Source organism: Loxodonta africana, chromosome 3 (assembly GCF_030014295.1).
Source record: "Loxodonta africana isolate mLoxAfr1 chromosome 3, mLoxAfr1.hap2, whole genome shotgun sequence".
NCBI lineage: Eukaryota > Metazoa > Chordata > Mammalia > Proboscidea > Elephantidae > Loxodonta > Loxodonta africana.
In genome coordinates this window covers 68,669,810-68,697,207 of record NC_087344.1, presented here as the reverse complement: position 1 = coordinate 68,697,207, position 27,398 = coordinate 68,669,810, and the positions used below count along the sequence as shown (strand labels likewise).

Here is a 27,398-nt window from a genome sequence, read left to right as displayed (position 1 = left end):
TAAGGTCTTGGTGGGTTCCCACTGCAGGGGCTGTAAGTTTTGGATGTGCCTGGTGCCTCCTTAACACCCTAAACCCAATCAAGCTTGGGGTGGAGAGAAATTAGAAAGGAGTATTAGAATGAGGACATAAACCAACCTAGTACTTCCCACTCCTTGGAACTGTTCTCTGGCCCAGTCTCCTCTACCCAGGGTAAAGTCATTGCTGTAGGTGCACCCGAGTAATGGCAGCTCAGCACTGGGCCTTTTTTTTTTAGAAAGAAGGAAACCCTTAGCATGAGGAGGAGGGCCTAGTTGCTGTGGGGTTCGGTGCAGGAAGGAGCAAGAGGCCCCTGGAGGTCTAGCACCCAAGCATGTAGCTGATTTGTGTTCCCAGCACTCAGCACAGACCCTAGCCCGGAGGAGGCCTAGGTGTTTCCTTCATTCATTTTTGTTCCCTGACTTTGTGACTAGCACTGCACTAGGTGCTGGGAATATACAGTAGCAAGACAGGCAAGGTCCTTACCCTCTCGGAGCTTTCAGTCTAGCAGAGGAAAAAACAAACACCCAGGACCATTTCAGAGCATGATAAGTTCTGCTAAGGAAATAAATAGGGTGATAGATAATGTTTCATAACTATACCTTCCTGAGCCAAGAAAAAAAACGTTTTTTTTTTTTAAATCCCCATTTAACAGGTGTAGAGGATTCCCCTTGCCCTTGAATTCATTGGGTGCATGACTCTTCAGCTCCTTTCCAGGGCCTCAGTTCCCGCACTCCTCCCATCACATGAATGCTCCATTACTCTGAATGTGAACCTAGTGCATAAAAAAACAAAAAGAAAACCCCATTGCCACTGAGTCAATTCCAACTCATGGCGACCCTATGTATGTTAGAGTAGAATTGCACTTTACAGTGTTTTCAGTGGCTATACATCTTATGGAAGAAGGCCCCTGGGTGGCATAAATGGCTTGCACTCAAGTATTAACTGAAAGGCTGATGGTTTGAACCCATCTAGTGGCACCATGGAAGAAAGGCTTAGCAATCTGCTTCCGTAAAGATTACAGCCAAAGAAAACCCTATGGAACTCAGTTCTATTCTGTAACACATGAGGTCACCAAAAAGTCAGAATTGACTTGCAGACAAATAATTGGGTTTTGGTTAATCTTACAGAAGTAGGTTGCCAGGCCTTTCTTCAGTGGTCCATTTGAGCCATCCAGGGACCTTCTGTTTCTTAAAGATCTCTCCATTCCAAGTAGTGTGACCCCTACATGGAAGGAAACTCAGGCATCTGGTGTCAGGAGAAAGAACAATCTGCTCCAGCGATGGAGGGACAACTGGCCGTGTTGGGCTTGCTGAGATGACGTGCTACCCTCCAACATGAAAGCTTTCTAAGGGGGTTTCAAGGATAATTTTGACAATGTGCTTCTTGCTTTAAATACTGTCTTTAGAACCTAATTCCTGTGAAATGTGACTCCACATAACTTGGGTGGGGGCCACTTTGGATAGGGTGTTCAGAGAAGGCTTTCCAGGAAAAGTGCCATTTAAGCTGAGGCCTTTAAGATGAGAATGGGCAGATCTGGAGAAGCTGGAGGAAGAGCTGTCTAGGCAGGGGGACAGCAGGGCAAAGGCCTGGAGCCAGGAACGGACTTAAAAAATGCTGAAACTGGAAAGAGGCCAGCGTGGAGTGTGGTAAGAGGAGAGTGGCCAAGATGAGATCGGAGAGGTGGGCAGGGGTCTCAGGCAGTTTTGCTTTGTAATGGGAAGCCATTGAAGGGTTTTCAGCAGAGGAATGACAAGTTCTGATTCCCATTTCAAAAAGATCCCTCTGAAAGGAAGTTCTGATACATGCTACAACATGGATGAGCCTTGAAAACGTTATGCTGAGTGAAATAAGTCAGTCATAAAACGGCATCTATTATATGCTACCACTTAACATGAAACATCTAGAATAGGCAAGTACTTAGAGACAAAAGTTTTTTTTTTAAATTAAGTTTGATGCCAATTTTATTTTTAGCATACACACACATATATATATTCATATATACATATAAAATACTAAAATGCAATGTGCTATGTGGGTAAATAATGTATAATTCCTAAACCATGAATCTTGTGGGTCAATTTTTTTTCTAATTATCAAATTTGATAAAACACACACACACATTACTTTTGTAATCAGAAAGAAAAGGAAAACATTACTAAAGAGATAAGCAACAACACATTATTTTTATCTTTAGTAGGAGTGTAAAGAAATCATTTCAATTCATAGTCCAGTGTACATCTATCTCTCTTTAAAGTTATCACACTCGTAAATTTTTTTTAAACCCATTTTAAAGTGTTAACTCTGAAGGTAATCCATTTGGTACAAGTGGAATGTGATTCTATCTGCCAGATTAGTGTTATCATTTTTAAGAGGCATAATGTGTAGGAATCATGTGAATGGTTAGTTCCACTGAATAAGTCTCTTTAAAGGAAATTTCCAGTGGGTCCTAAAGTAGCCATTTCTTTTGTGGCATGGTAACAAATTTTGAATCTTGTGAGTTAGGGTCTAGTTTTCTGCCTAGTGGTGGTAATCAAGGTAGTATAAGCTCTTCAAACCCACAGGAGATGAATGGGCATAATTAAGATTAATTTCCACTTTTAAATTGGAGCTGTATATGGCCATGGGAAGATTCATGACATGGAACAGAGTCCTTGCCCCTCAACAGGAATCTCTCTCAGTAACTGAATTATATTAAGAACTTTGTCTAAGGCATGGGCTCAACGGCCTGAGAGCGAGTGCCTCCTTAAATTTTGTGTCCTGGCTGCCTCCCTTCCTGGCCCCTAGTCCCACCTCTGGCTGGTGGATGCTGGTGTTTGTATTGACTCCTGTTACATAAAACAGATTAAAACAGGGGTGAGATACAGTTAATATGTGTGTGTGTGTTTTGGTGTGGAGTGGGGCAGGCAGAGGTGTGGGCATGAGCCCCATCCTCTTGCCCTCCAACTTGCCCTGTAAGACAGTTTGTGGAGCTCACCTATACCTTATGAAATCCCAGGGACTATATTTTGAAGCCACAGGTTATCTTGTCTATATAATGTCTAATGTATTCAAAAACATTTATGAATATAAGACTACTACTATAGTTATTATGCTTAGGGTATGCTTGACTATAGAGCATGCAACAACAAAAATTAGTAATTAGCTAAAATATAAACTTATTTCTTTATCATTTAAGAAGACAGGCAGAAATTTTTGGTCAGCAGGTACTTTCCTCCCAGCTGATTAAGGGACTGGCTTCATCTGTCCTACGGCTCTTCCACCCTTAGGGCATCATTGTCCCTTGGAGCCATCAGATGGAAGGGAAAAGAGTGCATGGAACAGACAGACCTTCATGAGAGCATAGCCTGGGAGTGACCCACATCCTGTAGTTGAGAATAGTCACATGGCTGGACCTAACCTCAAAGGAAGCTGGGAAAGCTACTCTAGTTGTGTTCAGGATGGAGAGGAAATGGATGTTTGGTGAAAGCAGCAGACTGCTATTATACGAGGTACTGCGCTAAATGGTGGGACAACACAGTATGTATTCAACTCGTCAAGTCTCTGTAGATTCTAGAGGACTGCCAGTGCGACAGAGTGAGACGACTACATAAAATAGAATCTAATGAAAAAAAGGAATGGATGCCTGTATCTGAGGGCAATATCGATTTATCCTTTAGTCTAACTGGTTTTAGACAGACGCCTACATTTGTTGGTTCCTTCATTCATTCATTCATTCAGCATTCTTCTCACACTGAAGTCTGCACAGCTGCTCTAGAGCACAGGAAGAAAGGAGCGAGGAGACTCACTTCCCGGCCTGGAGCACACGGAGTCCGCTGCAGGCGATGTGGAGTGACAGGCAGGTTTCACCCCGAGGCCAGGTTCGCTATCCGTGCGCTCTGCGGGAGGGGGAGGTGGGGATCGTTTATCACACATGGGGATGATCTTAGTAAAACTGCTTGAATGGAATTAGAGCCCTGATGGCACTGCAGGACTTAGATTTTTATAGATGCGGATGGGAGATGTGAGTTACTACACATCCGGGACCCCAACACCAAGCTCTCTGGGTCCCCCGGGAGGGGTGGGGGCGTCAGACCACGGGGCACAGTCACCAGAACTTGCTCCTGGACCTCTTACGTCCCGTCGTGAGGCGATGAAGCTCTTCTGTTCCCTTCCGGCCTGTCTCCAGTGCCTAACGTCGGCCTTGTGAAGTCCGTCGTTCTGGGCACTTTCCTGATCACTATCCAGCTTTACTGTCTAAATGTTATATTTTCCTTTGATCGTATTATTTCACCCAATTACTATTTTGTGTTCCTTGCATAACTGCACAGGTTTCTGTTTAATAGCCATTTTCCTTTCCATTTACCTGAGCTAAGGCCTTAAATATCTCACATTTATTTCTAGTAAAAGATGACCTTCTCTAACTGACCTTTAGTCTCTTATCTTTAAACATTGGGCTGATTTTTATAATCCACTCGAGAACCTGGGCCAATTCATTTCAAAGGCATTTTTCAACTAAATATCGTAAAACCTAAGAATTACATAATATCTACCCCCCGGGTGTACTACAATTATGACTGAAATTTTTCTCAGAATTTCATAGTACTGCCTATTCAGGAAATTGAAGTGCAAAACACTAAAGGCATAAATTGTTCAAGAGACATTTATAGTTTTAATACTATATGTTCTTCAAAGGACTTGTTTAGGTATTCATGGTCAGAGAGGTTTTATGTATTAACTTTTATTTTGGGCCTTAAAAATTTAGCTTGCTTCCATTCTAGAAAAATAAAAGCAATGACGTGAGAAAGATTTGCTTTGAGAGTGTACAGTGACAACTTTCTAACATTAAAAACAAATACTTACATTTTCAGCAGTTCTATTTCAACAAGATCAGCATGGTTGCTCTGCAGAATGGGGCGTGTGGGCCTGGCATGGCCTCAGTAAGGAGATAGCGCAAGGGGCTGGCTATATATATGGAACATTCTTGTGCACTGTTTGAAATACCCACTTTATAATTTAATTGTACAATGAGAGCCATTTATTCTCTTTCCTGTAATTATGTATCTCAGAACAGGATTTGATTCATGGTGTACCACCTCTGTGCAAAATTGTCATAAATAACAGGGTACCAGTTTTAGAGTATGCCAAGAAATCCCACCTGGAGGTGACAAACAAGAACTGGGAATAAACAGAAATCAGCACAGTCAGAGAGCACTGATGGGGACAAAAAGTTGCCTAGCCCTCCACACTTACTTCCACCTACATCCATCACTCAGAGGGACACCAGCAGATTGAATAGTCCAAGTCCACGGGGATAGGCCAAGCTCTTTTTCCAGTCAAGCCTGGCATAGATTACAAGGGATCTGAGCAAACAGGCCTGACATTACTGGAATCTACCTGAGTTGCCTGAGGCATGCCAGAATCAGGGGATCAAGTTTCAGGCCTAACCTCAGGGGAAGGGTCTCCAAGGATCCAGCTGTGGAGCCTTGCCACCTCCCACCTACCTCCACCTGGGCTCCGCGACTGGGAACAAACACGTGGCTCCAAATCTTACTGAGAAACTCTGCGCCACCAGCAGCAGGCTGAACATGCAGACTGGTCATACACAGTAGAGGTGGTAGGTATGGAGTCCCCAACTTGACGACCACTGGCTCTTCAAGCTGGACACAGAACAGGTCCTACCCAAAGGCCGTCCTCCCCGGTAGCTATCTAGACTTCACGCCTGGCTCTGTTTGTGTTAGGTTTTAAGAGAAAACCACCAGTTGCTGTTGAGTCAATTCTAACTCACGGCAACCCACTGTGTGCCGGCGTAGAACTGTGCTACCTTGAGTTTTCAATAGTTGTGTTTCAGAAGTGGATCACCAGGTTTTCTTCAGAGACACCTCTGGGTAGACTCGAACCTCCAACCTTTCGGTTAGCAGCCGAGCACGTTAACCGTTTGCACCACCAAAGGTTATCTCAGACATGTGGGTCCTCTTGGGGAAGCAGGAATACAGTATATATTTGTAGTGAAGACAGTAAAACATGGCCAGGTAAAATACTTTCAGATATTGAACTTATGGGGGTACTGGAAATGATCAAATAACAAGATGTCATTAAACTCAATTTAATAAGCTATTAATATTTATCAAATAATACCTGTGGGATTTCCGATAAAAAGCAGTTTCGCATGTGGCAAGGAAATTTTTCCCAATGTTGATACACTGAAATCAATGTAATTTTGTTTAGCATAGGTATCTAATTGAGGTACCAAAGCTTATTAGTGGTTACCGGGGTGGGTGGGAGGGACGGGGAGAGGAAGCCACAACGCCTCTGCTAAGGGTGGTGGAAAAATTCAGGAATGGTTGATGGTGATGGTTGAACAACATGATGAATTTATGTAATGTCACTGAGCTGTACATGTGAACATTGTTGCAATGGCATATGTGTTTACCTATATGTTTACCACAATAAAAAAGAAAGATCCATCTGGTTGTGTGGAGAAAGGATTGTTGGGGAATGTTCCCAACAATGAAATAAGAGACCAGCTAGGAGACTATAATGTCAGATAATTTTGTTGGGTTAATTTATATAGGTTTAGCTGTTCACCCCAGGGGTGCCAGGAAGAGGGTTTAAAATGGAGCAAAGGGGTGGGTGGAAGTCCCCACCCAATTGCCTTCCCTACTGCCTGCTTATAGCTGGAATGAGCTAGCTTAGGCAGGTGGGCTTCCCAGGAGAGGGATGACAACCACCCAGAGAGCCACCAGCCCCCTCTTGAGCAGGGGTGGGCAGAGATGACAACTTGAGTCCTTCTGACCCCTGTCAGGCTCCCTGGCTCAGCCTGTGTTGCCTAGGCTGGGGGCTGAAGGAAGTGCATGCTGCCACCAGCCTACCTGATCTCCTCTCTCTGCCCCTTTTGAATGCACATCTTCACAAAGGTCCTGTCCTGCTTCTGCTCCAGAAGTATCTAGGGCTCCCTACTGCCTGCAGAATTAAGTTCAAACCCCTTGCTCTGTCATTCAAGACCCTGTATGACCTCACTGTGCTGTGAGCTCCTTGAGGACTCACAAGGACTCACCGCTGCATCGCCAGTATCACAGAGGGCATGGCCACAGAAGTGCTCAATAAATGCTCATGGAATTATCTTTCAATGTTATTTATTGAGTACCTAGGGATGTGCTGTCCCTGGGTGGTGCAAACAGTTCATGTACTCAGCTGCTAACTGAAAGGATGGAGGTTCGACTCCACCCGCAGGTACCTCAGAAGAAGGGCCTGGCGGTCTATTTCTGGAAAATCAGCCATTGAAAACTCTCTGGAGCACAGTTCTACTCTAACACACACAGGATCGCCACAAGTTGGAGTCGACTCAGTGTCAGCTGGTCAACTGGTTATAATGATGTGCTAGGTAGGCTCTGAGCTGAGTACTTCGTACCTGTTTTCTTATTTAATCCTCACAATAATCCTCTGAGAGAAGTATATTTAGAAGCCACATTTACAAATGAGCAAACAGGTTCAGACAGGTTTTAGGTGTTATGTTTATTTATTCTATTCGTCCATTTTTGAGCACCTACTCTGTTCTAAGTCATAAGGATACAACAGTGAAAAAGCAAATAAAGTTTCTGCCACCAAGGAGCTCACATTCTAAAGGGGCTGACACGATACAGAGACAAGCATGTTATGCAGTGTCGAGCAGTGATAGGTTCTATAGAGAAAAAGAAAAGCAAGTAAGGTATAAGAGGTCGGGGAGTGCTGTTTTCTGGCGCAGAAGCAGGTCTTCTAAAAACCAGGGAAGGCCTGTCCTAAAGAAAACATTTGAGGATGAATGAATGAATTGGGTGAGCCCCACAGATAACCAGGGGGATCATTCTAGAGTAGGACGGTAAGTGCAGGCCCAGCAGGAGTGATGTGTGGAGTGTTTGAAGAGGCCAGTGTGGCCGGGGCCCAGTGGAGGAGAGGGAAGAGTGGGAGTCAAGAGGTAGTTGGGTGAGGACTTTAAATTTCATTCTTGGTGAAACAGGAGTCACCAGAGTGACAAGATATGATGATGTTTTTAAAGGATCTCTCTGGCTGTTGAGTGAAGGGTAGACTGTAGAGGTTAAAAGGAAGTAGCAGGGCCAGCCCCTGGGTAGGAGAGGACAGTAGCCTGGTCTGGGGCAGAAGCAGGTCTGTTAGCCTCTCAGAGTGAGTGAGTGAGTGAGTGAGTGAGTGGGTGGGTGGATAAGTAGGTGGATGGGTGAGTGAGTAGGTGGGGGGTTAGTGACTGGGTGGGTGGGTGAGTGGGTGGATGGGTGGGTGGGTGGGTGAGCAAGTTAAGTGGGTGAGCGAGTAAGTTGGTGGGTGGGTGGGTGAGTAAGTGGGTGAGTGAGTGAACAAATGCCTGGTCTGAGCACACAGGAGGAGATTCATGAGGCACAGGTGGGTTGTGGGAAAGTGTTGGGAGGAGGATGTCCTTCAGGTGAGGCTCCAGGAGGTCCCTGGACAAGATGGGCCTGTGAGAGGCTAACAGAAAAGTCTAACTTCCGGGCCAGCTAGTGTGGCATGAGAGGCCACTGCCAATGGGTTACTTAGGGAGGAGCTTGAAGGAACCAAACGCCTGTGCAGCCAAGGCTGCAGGGGACCTCGGGTCAAGTTTGCCCTCGCAGGCCTGAAGCCCCTCAATGTTCTCCAACATTCTCTACATATTTAATGCTTTATTGTTCTTTCTCTTGGGAAAAAGATGGAAATGAAAACAAAGAACTGAAAAGTGATCGTGAACTATTTTTCTCAAGTAGGTCACATGAAGTTCTACGTGTATCTTTCTCAGAAGGTAAATCTCACATCCTTGCAACAATTGGATGCGCAGCCCTTGAAAAGTCCCTGTGAGAAATCTATTCAAAATCCTTGCCAGCTGCTATCACCGTAAAAGCCAGAGACAGCCCAGCAATCCCAACCCTAGGTATATATCCAGAAGACACTGTACACCAATGTTCACTGCAGTACTTTTCACAGGAGCCAAAAGATGGAAACAACCAAAATATCCATCAACAGATGAATGGATAAACAAGATGCAGTGAACACATGCAAAGGAATAGTACCCAGCCATACAGAGAATGAAGTCCTGGTGCATGCCACTACACAGAGGAACCTAGAAAACACGCCGAGTGAAGTAGTTAGTCACAAAAGCACAAATACTTACCTGAAAGAAGCAAATACATAGAAATCAAGGACTATTAGTGGCCACCAGGGGTGGAACGGAGGGGAAAAGGGGGAGTTTTTGCTTAGGGGGCATTGACTTTATATTAATGGTGGTGGAATAATTTGGAAAAGGATAGCAACAAAGGTTGCACAATATGAAGACTGTCATCAATGTCACTGAATTGTACATATGGATGAATGTTTTGTTGTGTATATTTTTACCACAATAAAAAAATTTGTTTTATATATATATACACACATACACATATACATATATATACACACATGAATTAGTATAGGGAAAAACAAAAAAAAAAGCCAGAGGGCCTTCCCCCAAGAGCCTGCCTCAGACAAGGTAATGGCCTGGAGCTCACAGTGGCCAGTCTTACCTACCTCAGGGCTCCTACTGCCTTTGGAAGCAGATGCCAGGTTCCCAGAGAAAAATCTGCTGCCCTCCCCCCAAACAAGGAAGCATGAATGGGTCCAGATCCACGTGGACATCTGAAATGGAAGAAATCTCAGGTATAGTCTCATAGGTGGAGGGCTGAGGCCAGGCAAGCTTTGGATGGATACCAAAAGGACAGTAGAGTAACCCTTGTTGATTGCTCTCTACGTCTCTGGGTGTTCTGAATGTTCAGCCTGGAAAAGGGAGACACCCCTGCTTCTGGCAGGCACCTTGTTCACTTAGAAAAGATGGGACATTGATGACCTCATTAGATGACCTCAAAGCCATGTGCAGGACCTGCAAGTGGCTAAGATACTAGAGTGGGGTGGCCAGGCATACTGGGAGAGAAGCTCAAGTGAAGGTATAATAACAACTGCAATGAAATTCCAGAAGAGGCAAATCCACAGAGATGGAAAACAGATTAGTGGTTGTCTAGGGCTGGGAGCATGGGAGGATGGGGAGTGACTGCCAATGGGTACAGGATTTCTTTCTGGAGTGATGAGTATGTTCTGGAATTAGACAGTGGTGATGGCTGCACAGTTCTATGGATATACTAAAACACACTGAATTGTACACTTCAAAAAGGTAAATTTTGTGGCATGTGGATTATATCTCAATTTTAAAAAAAAAAAAGAAGAAATTGCAGAAAAACAACCTGTAAGGCCCCCGGCAGCACTGGGGAGCACTCTAAGATCTGAACTCCTTCTTTGCCTGGCAGCTCACACAACCCAGGTGTGCAGCTGGGGACCCTGGCAACGTGAAGGAAACGTCAGGGCCCTGGGCGCTGGACATGATGGCATTCTATGGCCACCCCTGTTCTAACAGTTACTGCTGGGACAAGCAAAGTCAACCACCACGCAGTTTGCTTACTCTTAACTGCCTTGCCGAACTGCAAGGAGGGTAAGAATGCAGGGTCCCTTCAAAACCTCCCAGCCTTCCATCCCTTTGGTCTTTATCTTTGGTATGAATTTCCCAAGCTGTGTCAGATAGCTGCCCTTACTCTGGCCCAGGCCTCCGCTGGGTGTTAGATTGACACAGAGGCCACTCATCAGCTGCAGAGCTGAAGGGGGACTACTCTGATCTCCCACCTTAAGCTAACAGCTCACCCTTCCTCATGACACCAGGCATGGCGGCCTGCAAAGAGGAGAGAGAAGAGTCAGGGAAGGTGGGTGCCTGTGGGAGATGCCACACTGCAGCCGGGGCTCAAGAGAGTGGTCAGGACAGAGGCTGAGGGCAGGGGTCAGCAGTGCAGTCAGCGGAGGCATCTAGCCCCAGGCCTAGCCTAGGCTGCCTTGTAAATCAAATTGCCAGACTCCACAGGAGTATTTAAAAAAAAAAACAAAAAACCTAAGTATTTATTTGCTTCATATTTACAAAGGTGGGAAGGAACCAAGCGAGACCCCAAAAACACCCCCACACCTGGCTGACCAGGCCCCATGCACTGCAGAGGAGGCAGACACGGCTGGAAGGGACAGGATTTATGTTGCATACTTGAACTACAGCAAGTGTAAGACTGGTCCTATTTACAGGGCAGAAACACTACAGGCAGAGCGCAGGGGCGGCCGAGCCGGCACCAGAGTCCTGGCCAGAGGGTGCCGCTGCTTGCCACCTCCCCGCCTCTCCTAGAGGCATCTCTGTGGCCCCACTGGGGAGCTGGGGGCAGTGGGGCCTGCTCACATGATGCTCGCCGGGGTGAAGACGGGGCCCACGCACAAGGTGTCTGTGATCTCCCAGCCACAGGACAGAGGCTTGCACATGCCTTCGGCGTCCTCGTCCTGTTCTGCAGGCAGCAGCTGCCCACGCAGCGCTTCCCTAGAGGCAAGAGAGAGGCCATGGAGGCAGCCAGCACCAGGTCTGCAGGCCTGGGGCTCCTGAGGGCCCCTGTTCAGGGAGATTCCGCCCCATGGGGCACAGGGCTCTCACCTGAGGCCCAGGAGGAGCAGAGGGAAGGCCTGCTACCCCTCCACCCCTACTGCTCTCTTCTCCCCTCTACTGCACCCCCCGAGGGAAAGGCACCCACATTTATTGAGCACTTACTACATGCCAGACACTGCCAGGTAATGTAACAGAAAAAGTTACAAAAATCCTCTGAGGGAGGCATTACTATCCCCATTTTACTGATGAGGAAATTGAGGCTCAGAGGGCAGTGACCTGCCCAAGGTCACATGCCTAGTAGGCAGTAGAGCTGGGACTGACCCCAACTCTCTCCCTTCCAAAGCCCCTGAACTTCATGCTTTAGGACATGGGGAAAATCACCTCCTGCCCCCGCCCCCAAAAAGCTCTACAAACTTTCTCCTCCTTCGTACCCATGTTAGTGACAACAGCTCCACAATCGGATCAGCTGCTCCAGCCACAAGCTGGGAATCGCATTCTCATACCTGTTCCCACACCTGCCACGCCCACCTCCCCTGAACACCTTCACAGGGACCCCCTTCTCTTCATTCCCACAGCCACCACCAGCACTAGCCCCGTCTCCTGATCTGCTCTTGCCTCCTACAGGCAACTCTCAGCACTGCCCCAGGTTTGTCTTTCCAGAATGCAAGTCTCTGCTTTCGAACTGCTAGCAGCTCCCCTTCGTGCTCAGACGCTGTGAGATCAGCCCCTAACCGCCTCTCCTGCCTCAGCGAGGGCCATGTTTGCCCCCACACACATACCACACACGCACACACACCCGGTGCCACCCAGAAAGGCCAGGTTCTCCCACGCTTGTCCCTCTGCCTGCATCATGGCCCTGACCTGGCTGACTCCTCCCAGCCTTCAGGTCTCAGCTTCAATGATGTAATCTCAGGGAGGCCTCCTCCAAGTCCCACTGCATATTCTACTTCTTGACGATAACAAAGGTTCAATATCTGCTCCCCTGATATTCCTTAAACTTCAGCCGAGCAGGGCATATATCTTCAGTCGTCACTGTGGGGATCCCAGCCCCAGGCTGGCTCATATAGTGAGCACTCACTCAGTGGGATGGGATGGATGGCAGGTGGCAGGGGTGGGGGCGGGGAGCGCTGGATTCAGTGTCAAGAGGCCTGGCTGGGCATGCTGCTTGCCCTTACTTCTGCTGGGACCTGCTTCCCTTCCCCACAAGACCCTCCTCCTCCACATAGATCCTCCCTTCCCTCCTCTCGTACTTCCAGGCCCTTGTCAGCCTGTCTGCCAACAGGTAGGCCTCCCTCTTTGCTGATCCATTCAATACCACTGCAAATCAGTAGTCAGTGTCTTTATACAGAGCCCAGTCAACCTGCTTCCTTCAAGGTGGGAGGCTCTCTAGGCCAAGCACCCTGTGTTTGAGCCTCAGTCTTCTTATCTTTAAAAATGGGTTGGTCCTGTGTCTTAAAACCCCTCAATGCCTCCCTGTTGTTGTAGTTGTCTTGTGCCATCAAGTCGATTCCAACTCATGGCGACCCCATGTATTACAGAACTGTGCTCCATAGTGTTTTCTTGGCTGTAAGATTGCCAGGTCTTTCTTCCGTGGTGCTGCGGGGTGGGTTCAAATCACCAACCTTTCAGTTACTAGCCAAGTGTAAACCTTTGCACCAACCACCCGGGGACAATAGCTCCCCACTGCCTTCAACATCAAGTCCAATCAGGGACTTAAGTTCCGGTTTGATCCAGTCTTCCCCCACATGCCACTCCAGCCAGGCTGAATGGCAGGACCACACCTCCCATGGCCTACCTGTCCCCTGTGCCCACTAACTCCTCTTCCCCTCGGGGCTCACTTTAGGTGCCACCTCCTGAGAAGCTGCCCCAACCACCCCTCCCAGCTCACTGTTCTTCCCTCCCCAGGGACCTCACAGTCTTTACACCAATGTCTGTGTGCAGGCCTACAGCCCTCACTCACCACATCCTCTCAGATGCTCTTGTATCCCCAGTGCCCGGACCAGAACCAGGCTCTACAGAGGAACATTTTCATGAGACCCATTTGATATGGGGAATTTTTGACATGGCGATTTTAGTACATCAAAAGATCTTGTTCCCACCGATGAGTGTGACTGCCTCCCTGCAGCCTCATCCAGTGGAATTGCTGATGACATGCCAGGGTCGGGGTAAGGAAAAGTCCCCTTCATGGTGATTTTTTTTTAGGCCTTATCAAAATACCACTGGTGCCAAAATGACTGCATCAGTCTATATGGTGCCCCGACATGGAGTAGAAAAAACAGTTTGTCGAATGAATAAGTGAGAGGTGACTTTGGTCGCTGATGCCCTCTGAGGCCTAGTGTGTCCTGTGATGCTCCTGGGAGTCCTCAAGAACCCAGCATTTAAGGCCTTCCCAACTGTTCCTGGTGTTGGGGAAGGACTCACCCACAGAGGGCCCCCTCACCACTGACCAGCCGTGTCTCTGTCTGTGATAGTGCTGACCCCACAGAGCTGTCGGTGGGTACAATAATCACCAATGCCTAACGTAAGGCCTGATGTAAGGGCCCCACAAATCTGACTTTCTCTCCACCCTGCACACCTGTTGCCTCACTGGTTCCCAGCACCAGCCTGGTGAGGCAAGCAGCATAAGTGTGGTCATGCTCATTTTCTGGATAGGAAGGCTGAAGTCCAGCAAGCAGGCAAGTCTGTCCCAGGTCACAAAGCAGCCACCCAGTGGGTCAGGTCTGTCTGCATCCTCTGTCCTCCCTTAGCCCACGCAGTAGCTAGAGTGGTCTCTCTAAGACACAAATCAGACCATGTCACTCTCCTGCTTCAAGCTAGTCCACGACTTCTGTTCTTCTCAGAGTCCTTCACTTGGCCTTCAAGGTCCTTCCCAGATCTAGCCCTATCTCCCTCTCCAGTCACGACCAACCTCAGTTCCTTGAAGGCACCACGCTTATTCCCCATTCCTTGTGCTTGGACCCCCTTCCCGCCACTCCTGCCTTCTGCTAGTTAACTCCGACTCCGCTCTCAGGCTTTGGTTTAAACACTCCTTCCTCAGGGAGACAGAAACCCTGGTGGCATAGTGATTAAGAGCGACAGTTGCTAACCAAGAGGTCGGCAGTTTGAATCCTCGGAAACCCTATAGGGCAGTTCTACTCTGTCCTATAGGGCCACTATGAGTTGGACTCGACAGCAATAGGTTTTTTTTGTTTGTTTTTCCTCAGGGAGACAGGTCTGGGCCTCAGGGAGGGCGCTAAACTTCCATGGCCCCCACCCAACTGCCCAGCACAGTATTATCACGAGTGTCTATCTACTTCTCTGTGTCTCTCACTAGGCTGTGAGCAGTACAAAGGAGGCTCGGTCTCATTCATGAGCACAGCCAGGTGCCTCACCTGGAATCAGCAGCCAAGAGCTACTTTCAAATTGGAGAACACAGATGCTGGTCTCACATCTCAGGTTTCCCTCATGGCTTCTGCCCAACCTGCCCCCTCCCTGCACACCCCCTCCCTAGTTCCCAGCAGAGCTCTCTTACCAGGCCACACGGGACATGGCATAGGTGACACGGCAGGCCTGGGTCCCCCCGAGGAGGGAACCCACACCCACGGTGTACGCGCCCATGTTCTCAAAGACCAGCCAATCGCCTACGTGTAGTTGCGGCAGCCACAGGCCCTCGGCCACACAGTCATAGCCATCAACTGCCGGACCCCACAGGCTGCTGCTGTACAGGGGCTGCTCCGTGGATGGTTTCTGCAGGAGAAAGGGATGGCCACGTTCAACTTTCCTGGGCAAACCACAGCCTTAGCACTCCCCCCCAACCAAAGGCCTCCCATGGCTCCCGTAAACCAAAACATACCAAACCCAGTGCCACTGAGTCGATTCCGACTCATAGCGACCCTACTGGACAGAGTAGAACTGCCCCATAGAGTTTCCAAGGAGCGCCTGGCGGGTTCGAACTGCCGACCCTTTGGTTAGCAGCCGTAGCACTTAACTACTACGCTACCAGGGTTTCCGTGGCCAACAAATAAAGACTGAGCTGGGCCTCCTAGCCTGGCATTGAAGGCCCTCCCCACCTCTTGTATTCACTGCCTCCTACACTCTGAAGCCACACTTCCTGGTCTAGGCTCTACCCCGTACTATCTATATGACCTTGGGCAAGACACTTAACCTCCCTATGCCTTAGTTTGCTCATTTGTAAAATGGTAATAATAATAGTACCTACCTCATAGGCTTACTGAAAGGACAAAAGAGTTAGTGTATGGAGAGGTTTAGAATAGTGTCTGGCACATGATAAGGACTCAATAAGTTCACACCGTTATTATCATTGTTGTTACTGTTACCATCTCTATGCTTTCGTCTTCATGGGCATACCTGCTGCTTTCCAGACCACTGGTGTGTCCATGCCTCCACAGCCCTTCCCCAGCCCTGAAATCCAGCCTATCATCTGGGCCAAGCATGGGGGTCCCTCAACTCAAAGTCCTCCTTAGACCCTCTCATTCCATGCCAGGCCCAATAACAAGAGTCAGAAATACACAGGCAAGTTAGACTCACCCCTGCTTGGGGCTCTCAGTTGGGTAAGAGAGACCCGCCCTCCAACAGACAATCAGAGGGCGACCTGGCAGAAGTCATAGAGGACCCTATGGGGTAGACATGATCACTCTCACTTTAGGGAAACTGAGGCCCTGAGAGGTTAAGTGACTTGCCCAAAGGCACACCTTCCAATTACATAAAAATGATCATTTTTTTCTCAAATGACTTCCAAATCTGGAAAATAAGCCTGTAATACAGACCATTTTTAGACAACCAAGGTATCAGTGCAATTTGTCATGGTGTGGGATCCTGGCAAGGGCAGGTCCTAGAAAAAGAGTCTTGACTCTGAAAGTCGATGGGGGGAAATCTTACTGTGCCCTTCGAGGCCCCGGCTCCACCTTCTGCAGCACTCACTGTGTTCCAGTTACTCCAGCTGCTGTAGGCTCCCCAATAAACCCTGCTCCCCTTGCCCGTCTCAGCTGTTCCCTCTGGCCTCAAACTTGCTAATCCTATTTGTCCTTTAGATTCCAGCTAAGATGGCCTTGGGGAAGCGTTTCCTAGCAGCCCTAAGCTCCCCTGCCTTGCCTTCATAGTATTTACCCTAACCTGTAATTAAATATTTGTGAAATGCATCTCTCAGTCTCTCTTCCTTATAAAACTATACACCCCATGACCCCAGGGATCATGTCCATCTTGTTTACCCCCATCTCCTCTGTGCCTAGCATCTGGTACACAGTAGGTGCTTTTCAGAATAATAATTTTTTTAGATAAATGAATGAACGAATGGGAAACAGATGAACAATGAGAAGGAGAGATCTCAAGAGAGAAAGAAAAAAGTAGAAATAGAAGCCATCCAAAGAGACTAGGGGAGCCCTGGCGGCACAGTGGTTAAGAGCTCGTCTGCTAACCAAAAGGTCAGCAGTTTGAATCCATCAGCCACTCCTTGGAAACCCTATGGGGCAGTTGTACTCTGTCCTATAGGGTCGCTAGGAGTCAGAATTGACTCAATGGTCACAGGTTTTGTTTGTTTGTCTGTTTTTTGGTTGAAGAAACTAGGAGGCAGCAGTGGAAAAGACCAATAGAGAAAAAGCACCTTAGCCAGGAGCAGGAATCTGTAAAATCGAGAAAGAAAAGGCACAGGGTTCATAAGCAGGACTAATATTCGTATATTTGAAGAAAAATTAATAACTTCTTGCACTAATAAAAAAGAAAAATGTGCATGTTATTAAAATCAAGAATGAGAACTATTCTATACTCATGCATTCATTCATTCATTCCAACCAAATCTGTTACCTTTGAGTTGATTCAACTCATAGCGACCATATAGGATGAAGCAGAACTGTCCCACAGGGTTTCCAAGGAGCAGCTGGTGGATTCAAACTGCCGACCTTTTGGTTAGCAGCCGAGCTCTTAACCACTGTGCCACCAGGGTTCCTTCATTCATTCACTAAATGCTTACTGAGCACCTACTATGTGCCAGGCTCTGATCTAGGAAGTGGGATGCAGCAGTGAACACAGAGAAACAAAGTCCCTGCTCTCCTGCAGCTCATGTTCCAGGAAAAGGAGACAAATATGTCCTTTTTCAAGTAACTAACATGCTCGTTTACAACCTTCTGTTAATGAGTAAAATTAATCTCACTTGCTCTCAATGATTTCCCTTAGCTCCAATCACTAAAAAACATGAAGCCAGCTTTTAAAGATTTGGAGGGGAAGGGGAAAATGCTACATAAAAGTATCCACAAGGATCCTTGAGAAAATAGGTGTTAAATATTCTTCCACAATAAAGTAGAGAGGTTATAGTAAGTTAGCATTCTCTCACTTCTTAGTAGTGGTATAAATTTTAAAAATAGGTTGGGGGAAAAAAAAAGATTTTAAAACTCCACAGGAAATAATGTAACGCTGCCCTTTTGCCATTTAAAGCCATTATTTTAAAAAAGAAACCCGCAAAATAAATATTTCAAATGCATGTAGCGACAGGCTAACATTTCTCAACTCTTGTTTACAAGTCTGATAACAGAATACACATGGACAAGCGCCTATAAAAATCTAAGACACCCAGTCTGCCACTAACCCCCCTGCAAGAGAGGGCAGGGGATCCTAGTTTACAGGTCACACCCACCACTTATTCATACCCCATCTGGGAGCTGGTGGGACAAGCTGTAGTTCCAGAATGGGGAAGTGAAACCGCCCCAGGTTCCGGAGGGAGTCAGCGGCCGAACTCTGAGTGGTCACAGACAAGGGGCTTCCCGGGCCACACCTGCTGTCCTCCTCAAAGAAGCCCAATGTGTGAACAGGTCCACAAAATAAACAAAGTCAAACATTTAAAAAGGCACATGGCCCTGATGGAGCCCTTCCGTAATACCCTAACTTTTTAAAGGATAAATCAAAAATTCCTATACTACATAAAGTGTACAAAAATACTCTAAAAGCAAAAAAAAAAAGGATGAGACAAGGGGAGCACACGGAAAGAAAAAAAAAGGGAACAGAAACCTATGGTTAAACGCACTTGTGAAAACATAAACTCAAATCCTAAAGGAAATCTCAGCTGATCAAGCACACCTTCATATCCAAAGGGCCATCACCAATGAGCAGGTAATTTATTGTTAAAATGGAAAGCAGAGACAATAGAAGCAAAGTCAATCACTGGCTTCATCCTCATGTGGAAAACAGAGATCTACAACTCAAATTTAACTTTCCAGTGCGTGTCAAAATGGCATTCAGTAGCCTGTAGCATCTTTTTTTTTTTTGGACTTTAGATGAAGGTTTACAGAACAAACTAGCATTCCCTTAAACAGTTAGTACACATATTGTTTTATGACTAGCATCTATTCTTGATTAAAACTACAGACAGAACAAAACCCCACAATGAAGAGAGACTATTTTAAATAAAAAGTCAACATTAAGCTTAATGGAGAAGTACAAGAATGACTGCATTGCAGAACCAGAAGAAACCTTAGTAATTAACGTTCAGCCCCCTCATTTTTCAGATGAAGAAACTAGTGAAACAAAGCTCAGAGGGGTTAAGTAACTTGTCTAAGGTTACTCAGCTAGTACATGACAGAGCCAGGACTCGAACCCATGTCTTCTGACTCCAAGTCTGATGCTTTCTGTCATTCCTATTTTATATATATCATGAGAAACGCTGGCCATAGCTTTTTGGAAAAAAAGGAAACAAAAAGGCATAATACATAGAAAATGAAGAAATAAAACATGACATGGAGGATAACATGCTTGCCTACCTGGAAAATCCAAAGAAGGGTGCTTATTAGAGGAAACCAATGAGTTTCAGCATGTAAGCCAGAGTCACAGCTCAAAAACACAGCGGAAAGTTTCCACCCATGATAGTAATGAAAACATTAAACTGTTAAAATTCTTGGATGTACTTGGGGTGCAATAATATTTATTCAAAATAAATAAATAAAATCTTAATGGGAGGAATAAAATACACAAGCTCTACCCTCTCCTGGCTAGGAGAACTCAGTAAAGCAAAAAAGAATATTTATAAATATCTACTAAAAAATAATATTCGTAGAAGGTGTAAGGCATAAACTGAGTATGCCTGTACACACGTTTACTATATTTTAATAATGCCAAGTTTTTTCCAAAGTAGATACACGAGTTTCTATGTCATTTATATTTTTAGTGTCTGAGAAATCCTATAGCTCTATATCCTCAGCAATACTTGATAGGGTCAGGCTTTTACATTTTTTTCAGACTTTTAAATTTTTTATAATCTAGTAATGGCATCTCATTTTCATTTTAACTTCTGTTTTCTTCACGACCGATAAGGCTGAGCACATTTTCATTTTCTATTTGACATTCCTCTTCTATGAACTGCCTGTTGAAGTCTTTTGTCCATATTTCCATTAGGTTGTTTTTTTCCTTATTTTCTTAAAATTACTTGTCTCTATTTCTTATTTGGAAACCCTGGTGGCATAGTGGTTAAGCGCTACTGCTGCCAACCAAAAGGCCGGCAGTTCGAATCCACCAGGCACTCCTCGGGAACGCTATGGGGCAGTTCTAATCTGTCCTACAGGGTCGCTATGAATCAGAATCAACTCAGCGGCAGTGGGTAGTAGGTAATATTTCCTATTTAAGAATTCTTCACGTATTTTGTCTACTAATCCTTTACTGGAAATCCTGGTGGCAGAATGGTTAAGAGCTCAGCTGCTAACTGAAAGGTAGGCGTTCCCTGCAAACCCTATGGGGCAGTTCTACTCTGTCCTATAGGGTCACTGTGAGTCCTTTACCAATTATGTGTTTGAATACTTTCTCCCAGTTTATGACTGCCCCTTTATTTTAACTAATGATATTTTTTGATGAACAGAAGTTCATCCTAATATAAACAAATTTATCAGGGTTTTTTTTTCCTTTTGGGTTTGTACTTTTTACATTTTAAGATATTCTTCCCTGTTTCAAGGTCAGATATGCTCCTATATTGGTTTCTAGATGTGCTGTGTGAGACAGGGATCAATTTCATTTTTTGCATATGGGCAACCAGTTTCACCACCACCATATACTGAATAATCCCCAATAATCTGCTTGGAAGCCCTGTCAAAAATCAAGTTTCCATATATGTGTGGGTCTTTTCTGTGCTCTCAACTATGTTCCACTGGTCTATTTTTTCATGCTGGTATCAAAACTGTTTTAATTGACCTCTATGTTAGAAGTATTCTATTGAAGGATTCTATGGGGAAAATATTAAACTATGCAGGAATCATCAAAAGAAGATGGAAGAAATACACAGAGTCACTACACAAAAAAGAATCAGCAGATGTTCAACCATTCTGGGCGGTAGCACATGATCAGGAACTGACAGTAATGAAGGAGAGATCCAAGCTGCACTGAAGGCGCTGGAGAAAAACAAGGCTCCGGGAATTGACAGAATACCAATGGGGATGTTTCAACAAACAGATGCAGTGCTGGAAGTGCTCACTCCTCTAACCAAGAAATTTGGGAGACAGCTACTTTGGCCAACTGACTGGAAGAGACCCATATTTATGCCTGTTCCAAAGAAGGGTGATCCAACTGAATGCGGAAATTATCAAACAATATCATCAAGATCACACGCAAGTAAAATTTTGCTGAAGAGCATTCGAAAGTGGTCGCAGCAGTACAACAACAGGGAACTGCCAGAAATTCAAGCTGGATTCAGAAGAGGACATGGCACCAGGGATATCATTCTGATGTCAGATGGATCTTGGCTGAAAGCAGAGAATACCAGAAAGATGTTTACCTATGTTTTATAGACTATGCAAAGGCATTCAACTGTGTGGATCGTAACAAATTATGGATACCATTACCAAGAATGTGAGTTCCAGAACACTTAATTGCACCTATGAGAAACCTGTACATAGAACAAGAGGCAGTCATTTGAACAGAACAAAGGGATACTTCATGGTGTAAAGTTGGGAAAGACGTGTGTCGGGGTTGTATCCTTTCACCATACCTATTCAATCTGTATGCTGAGCAAATAATCCGAGAAACTAGAATATCTGAAGTAGAGTGGGGCATCAAGATTGGGGGAAGATTCAAAACAACCTGCGTCATGCAGATGACACAACCTTCCTTGCTGAAAGTGAAGAGGACTTGAAGCACTTACTGATGAAGATCAAACACCATAGCCTTCAGTACGGATTACACCTCAACATAAAGAAAACAAAAATCCTCACAACTGGACCAATCAGCAACATCATGATAAATGGAAAAAAGATTGAAGTTGTCAAGGATTTCATTTTACTTGGATCCACAATCAACACCCATGGAAGCAGCAGTCAAGAAATCAAACGATGCATTGCCTTGAGCAAATCTGCTGCAAAAGACTTCTTTAAAGTGTTCAAAAGCAAAGATGTCACCTTGAAGACTAAGGTGCACCTGACCCAAGCCATGGTGTTCTCAATCGCCTCACATGCATGTGAAAGCTGGACGGTAAATAAGGAAGACCAAGAACTGACGCCTTTGAATTGTGGTATTGGCAAAGAATATTGAACATACCATGGGCTACCAAAAGAACAAACAAATCTGTCTTGGAAGAAGTACAACCAGAATGCTCCTTAGAAGTAAGGATGGCGAGACTATGTGTCACATACTCTGGACATGCTGTCAGGAGGGATCAGTCCCTGGAAAAGGACATAGTGCTTGGTAGAGGGTCAGCAAAAAAGAGGAAGACCCTCAATGAGATGGACTGACACAGTGGCTACAGCAGTGGGCTTAAGCATAACAACGTTTGTGGGGATGGCAGAGGACCAGGCAGTGTTTCATTCTGTTGTACACAGGGTCACTGTGAGTCGGAACCAACTCAATGGCACCTAACAACAACAACAACTATGGAAGATAGAGAGAACAAGTTGGACAAGGTGACTACCCTCATAGAGTCTACATACTAGTGGGAAGACAGACTATAATCAATTGTTTAAAAAGATAATTAAAGATTATGATCTGTTATAAGGAAAATAAACAGGACGACAAAATTATCTGGTGGTGGAAGGTGAGCTCACTTTAGCAAGGATGGTCAGTAAAGGTCTCCCATGAAAAGGGGACATTTGACGTGAGACATAAAGGAAGAAAATAAGGCATTGTCTCGGGAGGGAGCAGAAGAGCATTCTGGGCAAAGCAAATGGTGAGTGCAAGGCTTAGGTGTCCCTGGAGTACAAAGGAGGCCAGTGGGGCTGCAGTCTGGTGAAAGAGGGGCAGGGTGGTAAGAGATGGGGCTGGAGAGGTGGGCAGGAGCCTCACCAGCCATGGTGAAGAGTCTGGATTTTATTCTGAGAGCATTAGGGAGCTGCTGAAGGTTATAAGCAGGGGAGGAACATGACCTCTGGATTTTTAAAAGGCCACTGTCTCAGTTATCTAGTGTTGCTTTAACAGAAATACCACAAGTGGATGGCTTTAACAAACAGAATTTATTCTCTTACAGTCTAGGAGGCTGGAGGTCCTAATTCAGGATGCCAGCTCCAGGGGAAGGCTATCTCTCTGTCCGTTCTCGAAGAAGGTCCTTTTCATCCATCTTCCCCTGGACCAGGAGCTTCTCCGCACAGAGACCCCAGGTCCGAAGGACACGCTCTTATCCTGGCACTACTTTCTTGGTGATATGAGGTCCCTGTGTCTTTCTGCTGGCTTCTTTTATATCTCAAAAGAGATTGATTTAAGAAACAATCTAATCTTGTAGATTGAGTCCTGCCTCATTAATATAACTGCTACTAACCCCATTTCATTAACATCACAGAGACAGGATTTACAACACATAGTATAATCACATCAGGTGACAAAATGGTGGACAATCACACAGTACTGGGAATCATGGACTAGCCAAGTTGACACACATTTTGGGGGAACACAATTCAATCCATGACAGCAACTTAGCCTGCTGTGTGGATATGGGCAGCAGGAAAGCTGGAGTGGATGCCAGAAGGCCAGTTAGTGTTTACTGCAGTAGCCCAGGCAGATGATGGGGGCTTGAACGGGTGGGGGAGGGGGGTGGCAAAGAAAGAATGAGATGGATTCAAAATGTATTTTGGAATTAGACTTGACAAGAATTGCAGGTGGATTGGCTATGGTAACAGAGGGAAAGCAAGAATAATGCCAATTTTTTTTAGCTTGAACAGCTGGCTGGCTGACAGTGCAATTTACTGAAGAGGGGAAGACTTGGGGAGGAAGAAGTTTTGGGTTGGAAATCAAGGGTTCAGTTTTGGAGTTTCCATTAGTGGTGGTAGAATAACTTGGCAAAGAAGAGTGGCAATGATTGCAAGACATGACAGACATAATGTCACTGAGTAATACACGTAAAAACTGTTGAACTCACAAATGTTTTGTTATATATATTTTTACCACAATTATATAAATACATATATGTATACCCAGAAAACAATTACAACCACCAAAAAGAAAACACTATGGAATTTAAAGAAAAAAAAAAACTTGAATTTTCAAAAAAAATTCTTGAACCGATATGTTACTTTTGTAAAGCAACAGGATATAAGCTCAATATATGTAAAAAGCCACTGTTTTTAAATAGCTCAGTTTTGAACAGTTAAATTTGAGAAGACTGTGAAATACCCAATTAGAAATGTCAAGTGGGCAGTTGGACACATGAGTCTGGAGCTCAGGGGTACAATCCAGCATAGAGATAGAAACTGGGAAGTGGCTAGGGTACAGAAGATATGTAAAGCCTCGGTCTGGAAGAGTTCACCTAGGAAGTGAATGTAAACAGAAAAGAGGATCAAGGACTGATGGCTGAGCTAGTCAACATACAGAAGGTGCACAGTGGAAGAATGGCCAGGGCAGTTAGGTGAGAGCAGTCAGAGGGATAGGCAAGGCCAGCAATATTATCACAGAAGCCAGGAGAGTCAAGGCAAAGATGAAGAGAAGGAGGATCGGCTGTGTCAAATGTCACTGCTGAGGACAAAAGAGCCACCTTTGGGCTAGCATCATGAAAGAAACTGGTGGACTTTCCAAGGCATTGTCTATGAAGTCATGGGACAGACACAAGATTGGAGCACTTCCAAGAGTGGAAAGAGCTGAGGGAGCAGGGGCAGTGAGTATAAACCACTAGGGGGAGAAGCTTGGACATGAAGGGCAATAGTATCAAAGAAAGAGGTTGTAGGTTGAATTAAAAAAAAAAAAAAAAATGTGTCCCCCCAAAAGCTATGCTGAAGTCCTAACCCCTTCTACCTGTGACTATGACCTTAGTTAGAAATAGGGCCTTTACAGGTATAATCAAGTTAAGACGAGCTCATACTGGATTAAGATGGGCCCTAAATCCAATGACTAGTATCTGTATAAGAAAGTCATATGGAGACACATACACGGGGAGGACACCATGTGACAACAGTGACAGAAAGTGGAGTGATGCTGCTGCAAGCCAAGGAAGGCTAAGGATTACTAGAAACCACCAGAAGCTAGGAAGAGTGAAGGAGGGATTTTTCCCTAGAGCTTTCAGAAGGAGCATGGCCCTGTCGACACCTTGACTTTAGACTTCTAGCCTCCAAAACTGCAAGAAAATTAATTTCTGTCGTTTTAAGCCACCCAGTTTGTGGTATGTAGTTATGGCAGCCCTAGAAAACTAATACAGAAGGTTGAAAAGTCCCTGGAAGAAGAGGAAACATGTATGGTGAATAAATAACGTCCAACTTCATTAGTCATCAGGGAAATACAAATCAAGACGCAGTGAGATACCATTTCACATTCATTCAATTGGGAAAAATGTTCAAGTCTGACAATACTAAGTGCTGGGAAGGAAGTAAATCCACTGAGTCTCTTAATCACTGCTGGTGGGGCTGTAAATTAGTACAACCACTTTGGAAAACAGTTAACACTATCTCATAAAGCTGAACGTTCATGTGCCCTATGCCCAGCCACCCCACTCCTTGCTCATGTACAAAAGAGACGTGGATGACAGAGACGTGAACAAGAATATTCATAACTTCAGTATTCACAGTAGCAAAAACCTGGAAACAATTCAAATGGAGAGTTGGATGAAGGATCTTCAGCGTATTCTACAACAGTGTGTTATACAGTAGTTGAATGAATATACCCTAGCAACATGCAGCAGTAGACTCTTAGACTATGGTATTTAATGGAAAAAAAAAATGGCTGCATATATCACAATACCCTTTTTATAAAGCAAAATAAAGCATCACCACATGTAGATACATTTTAGGAATATATTTGGATATAATAAAACTACACAAAAGAAGGGAGCACGGGCATGATAAACACATGATTCAAGACAGTGGTTACTTTGCATTGGGGGGAGACGGGGATGAAGTGGTAAGATGATAAGGATTCTTGTTACACAAAAAAATGAACAAAATATTTTTATTGGAAAAAAAATATATCAACCCACAAAATCTAACTACCTAGTCTCAAAGAAATATAGGACACAGTGAAACATGTTCAATAACACCAAAGGGAAATCCAGGAAATTCATCAATCTGAAAAACCCAGAGTGTAGAAAATTCTACAGGAAAAGCAACTCAGCTTCTTCAACAAATAAAATGCCAATAATAATACTAATAGGTTAAGCAGTAGACCTTCTCTAGCTCCTGAGTTCAGCAAATCAACTATAAAGAACATTCATGAAACAGCAGGGATATTTGAACACCAACTAGATAATCGTAGATACTATAGAGTTGTTAATTTTTTTTTACCTGATAATACTATTGTGGTTGTATTTCAAAAGTCCTTATCTTTTAGGGCTATATACTAAAATATTTTTTTTAATTAAATAAAAATTGTTCTTTACTTTTCTCTTGATACTGTTGTAGCTTGTGTACAAGTCACACAGACGTGCACACACATGCATCTACATACCCAAGTCTTTTTACCCAACAAGGTTGTACTTCCAAGGCACAGACAATTCTTACTCACCTATTATCCTCTGCAAGCCTAAGCACAGGGCTTTGCGTATTGAGGGTACTCAATAAATATTTCTTGAACTTAAGGAAAAAAAAAAGAGGGCCAAGCATGATCCAAAGATGGGAAGTATGCTTTGAACCAAGGATTATATTTAATACAACCTTCTACACCTGATGTCAAAAAATAAAGTCCCCGGTTTCTAAGTCAATTGGCAAAATAATTCTATTATGAAAACATTCTGCATCCCACTTTGAAAGGTGGCGTCTGGGGTCTTAAATGCTAACAAGCGGCCATCTAAGATGCATCAATTGGTCTCAACCCACCTGGAGCAAAGGAAAATGAAGAACACCAAGGTCACACGACAACTAAGAGCCCAAGAGACAGAAAGGGCCACATGAACCAGAGACCTACATCATCCTGAGACCAGAAGAACTAGTTGGTGCCCAGCCACAATCGATGACTGCCCTGTCAGGGAGCACAACAGAGAACTCCTGAGGAAGCAGGAGATCAGTGGGATGCAGACCCCAAATTCTCATAAAAAGACCAGACTTAATGGTCTGACTGCGACTAGAGGAATCCCGGCGGCCATGCTCCCCAGACCTTCTGTCGGCACAGGACGGGAGCCATCCCCGAAGACAACTCATCAGACATGAAAGGGACTGGACAGTGGGTAAGAGAGAGATGCTGATGAAGAGTGAGGTAATGATATCAGGTGGACACTTGAGAGTGTGTTGGCAGCTCTTGTCTGGAGGGGGGATGGGAAGATAGAGAGAGAGGGAAGCTGGCAAAATTGTCACAAAACGAGAGACTGAAAGGGCTGACTCAAAAGGGGGAGAGCAAGTGGGAGAAGGGAGTAAGATGTATGTAAACTTACATGTGACAGACTGATTGGATTTGTAAATGTTCACTTGAAGCTTAATAAAAGTTAATTTAAAAAATAAATAAATAAATAAAGTCCCCGGGAGCAAATAGCAGGGGTATAAAAGCTGCCACAGCCACAAGCGAGGGGGACCTTCCTTGGGGAAGAAGGTGCAGACACCCAGGCCAGGCTGAGTCCCTCTGACACAC

At 45.1% G+C, this 27,398-nt stretch overlaps 1 protein-coding gene across 4 annotated transcripts in view; it reads right to left on the bottom strand.

Moving 5' to 3' along the window:
* Nucleotides 1-8,632: 8,632 nt before the first annotated feature.
* AZIN2 (antizyme inhibitor 2) overlaps nt 8,633-27,398 on the bottom strand; it is a 37,420-nt gene continuing 18,654 nt past the window's right edge. For all 4 annotated transcript variants that reach the window (XM_064281665.1, XM_064281664.1, XM_064281666.1 and 1 more), the window contains 2 exons: nt 14,980-15,194; nt 8,633-11,405 (listed from right to left, as the gene is read on the bottom strand). In XM_064281665.1, coding sequence (XP_064137735.1) covers nt 11,267-11,405; nt 14,980-15,194 — 354 coding nt within the window. In that variant the 3' untranslated portion in view covers nt 8,633-11,266. The remainder of the gene's footprint in view (nt 11,406-14,979; nt 15,195-27,398) is intronic.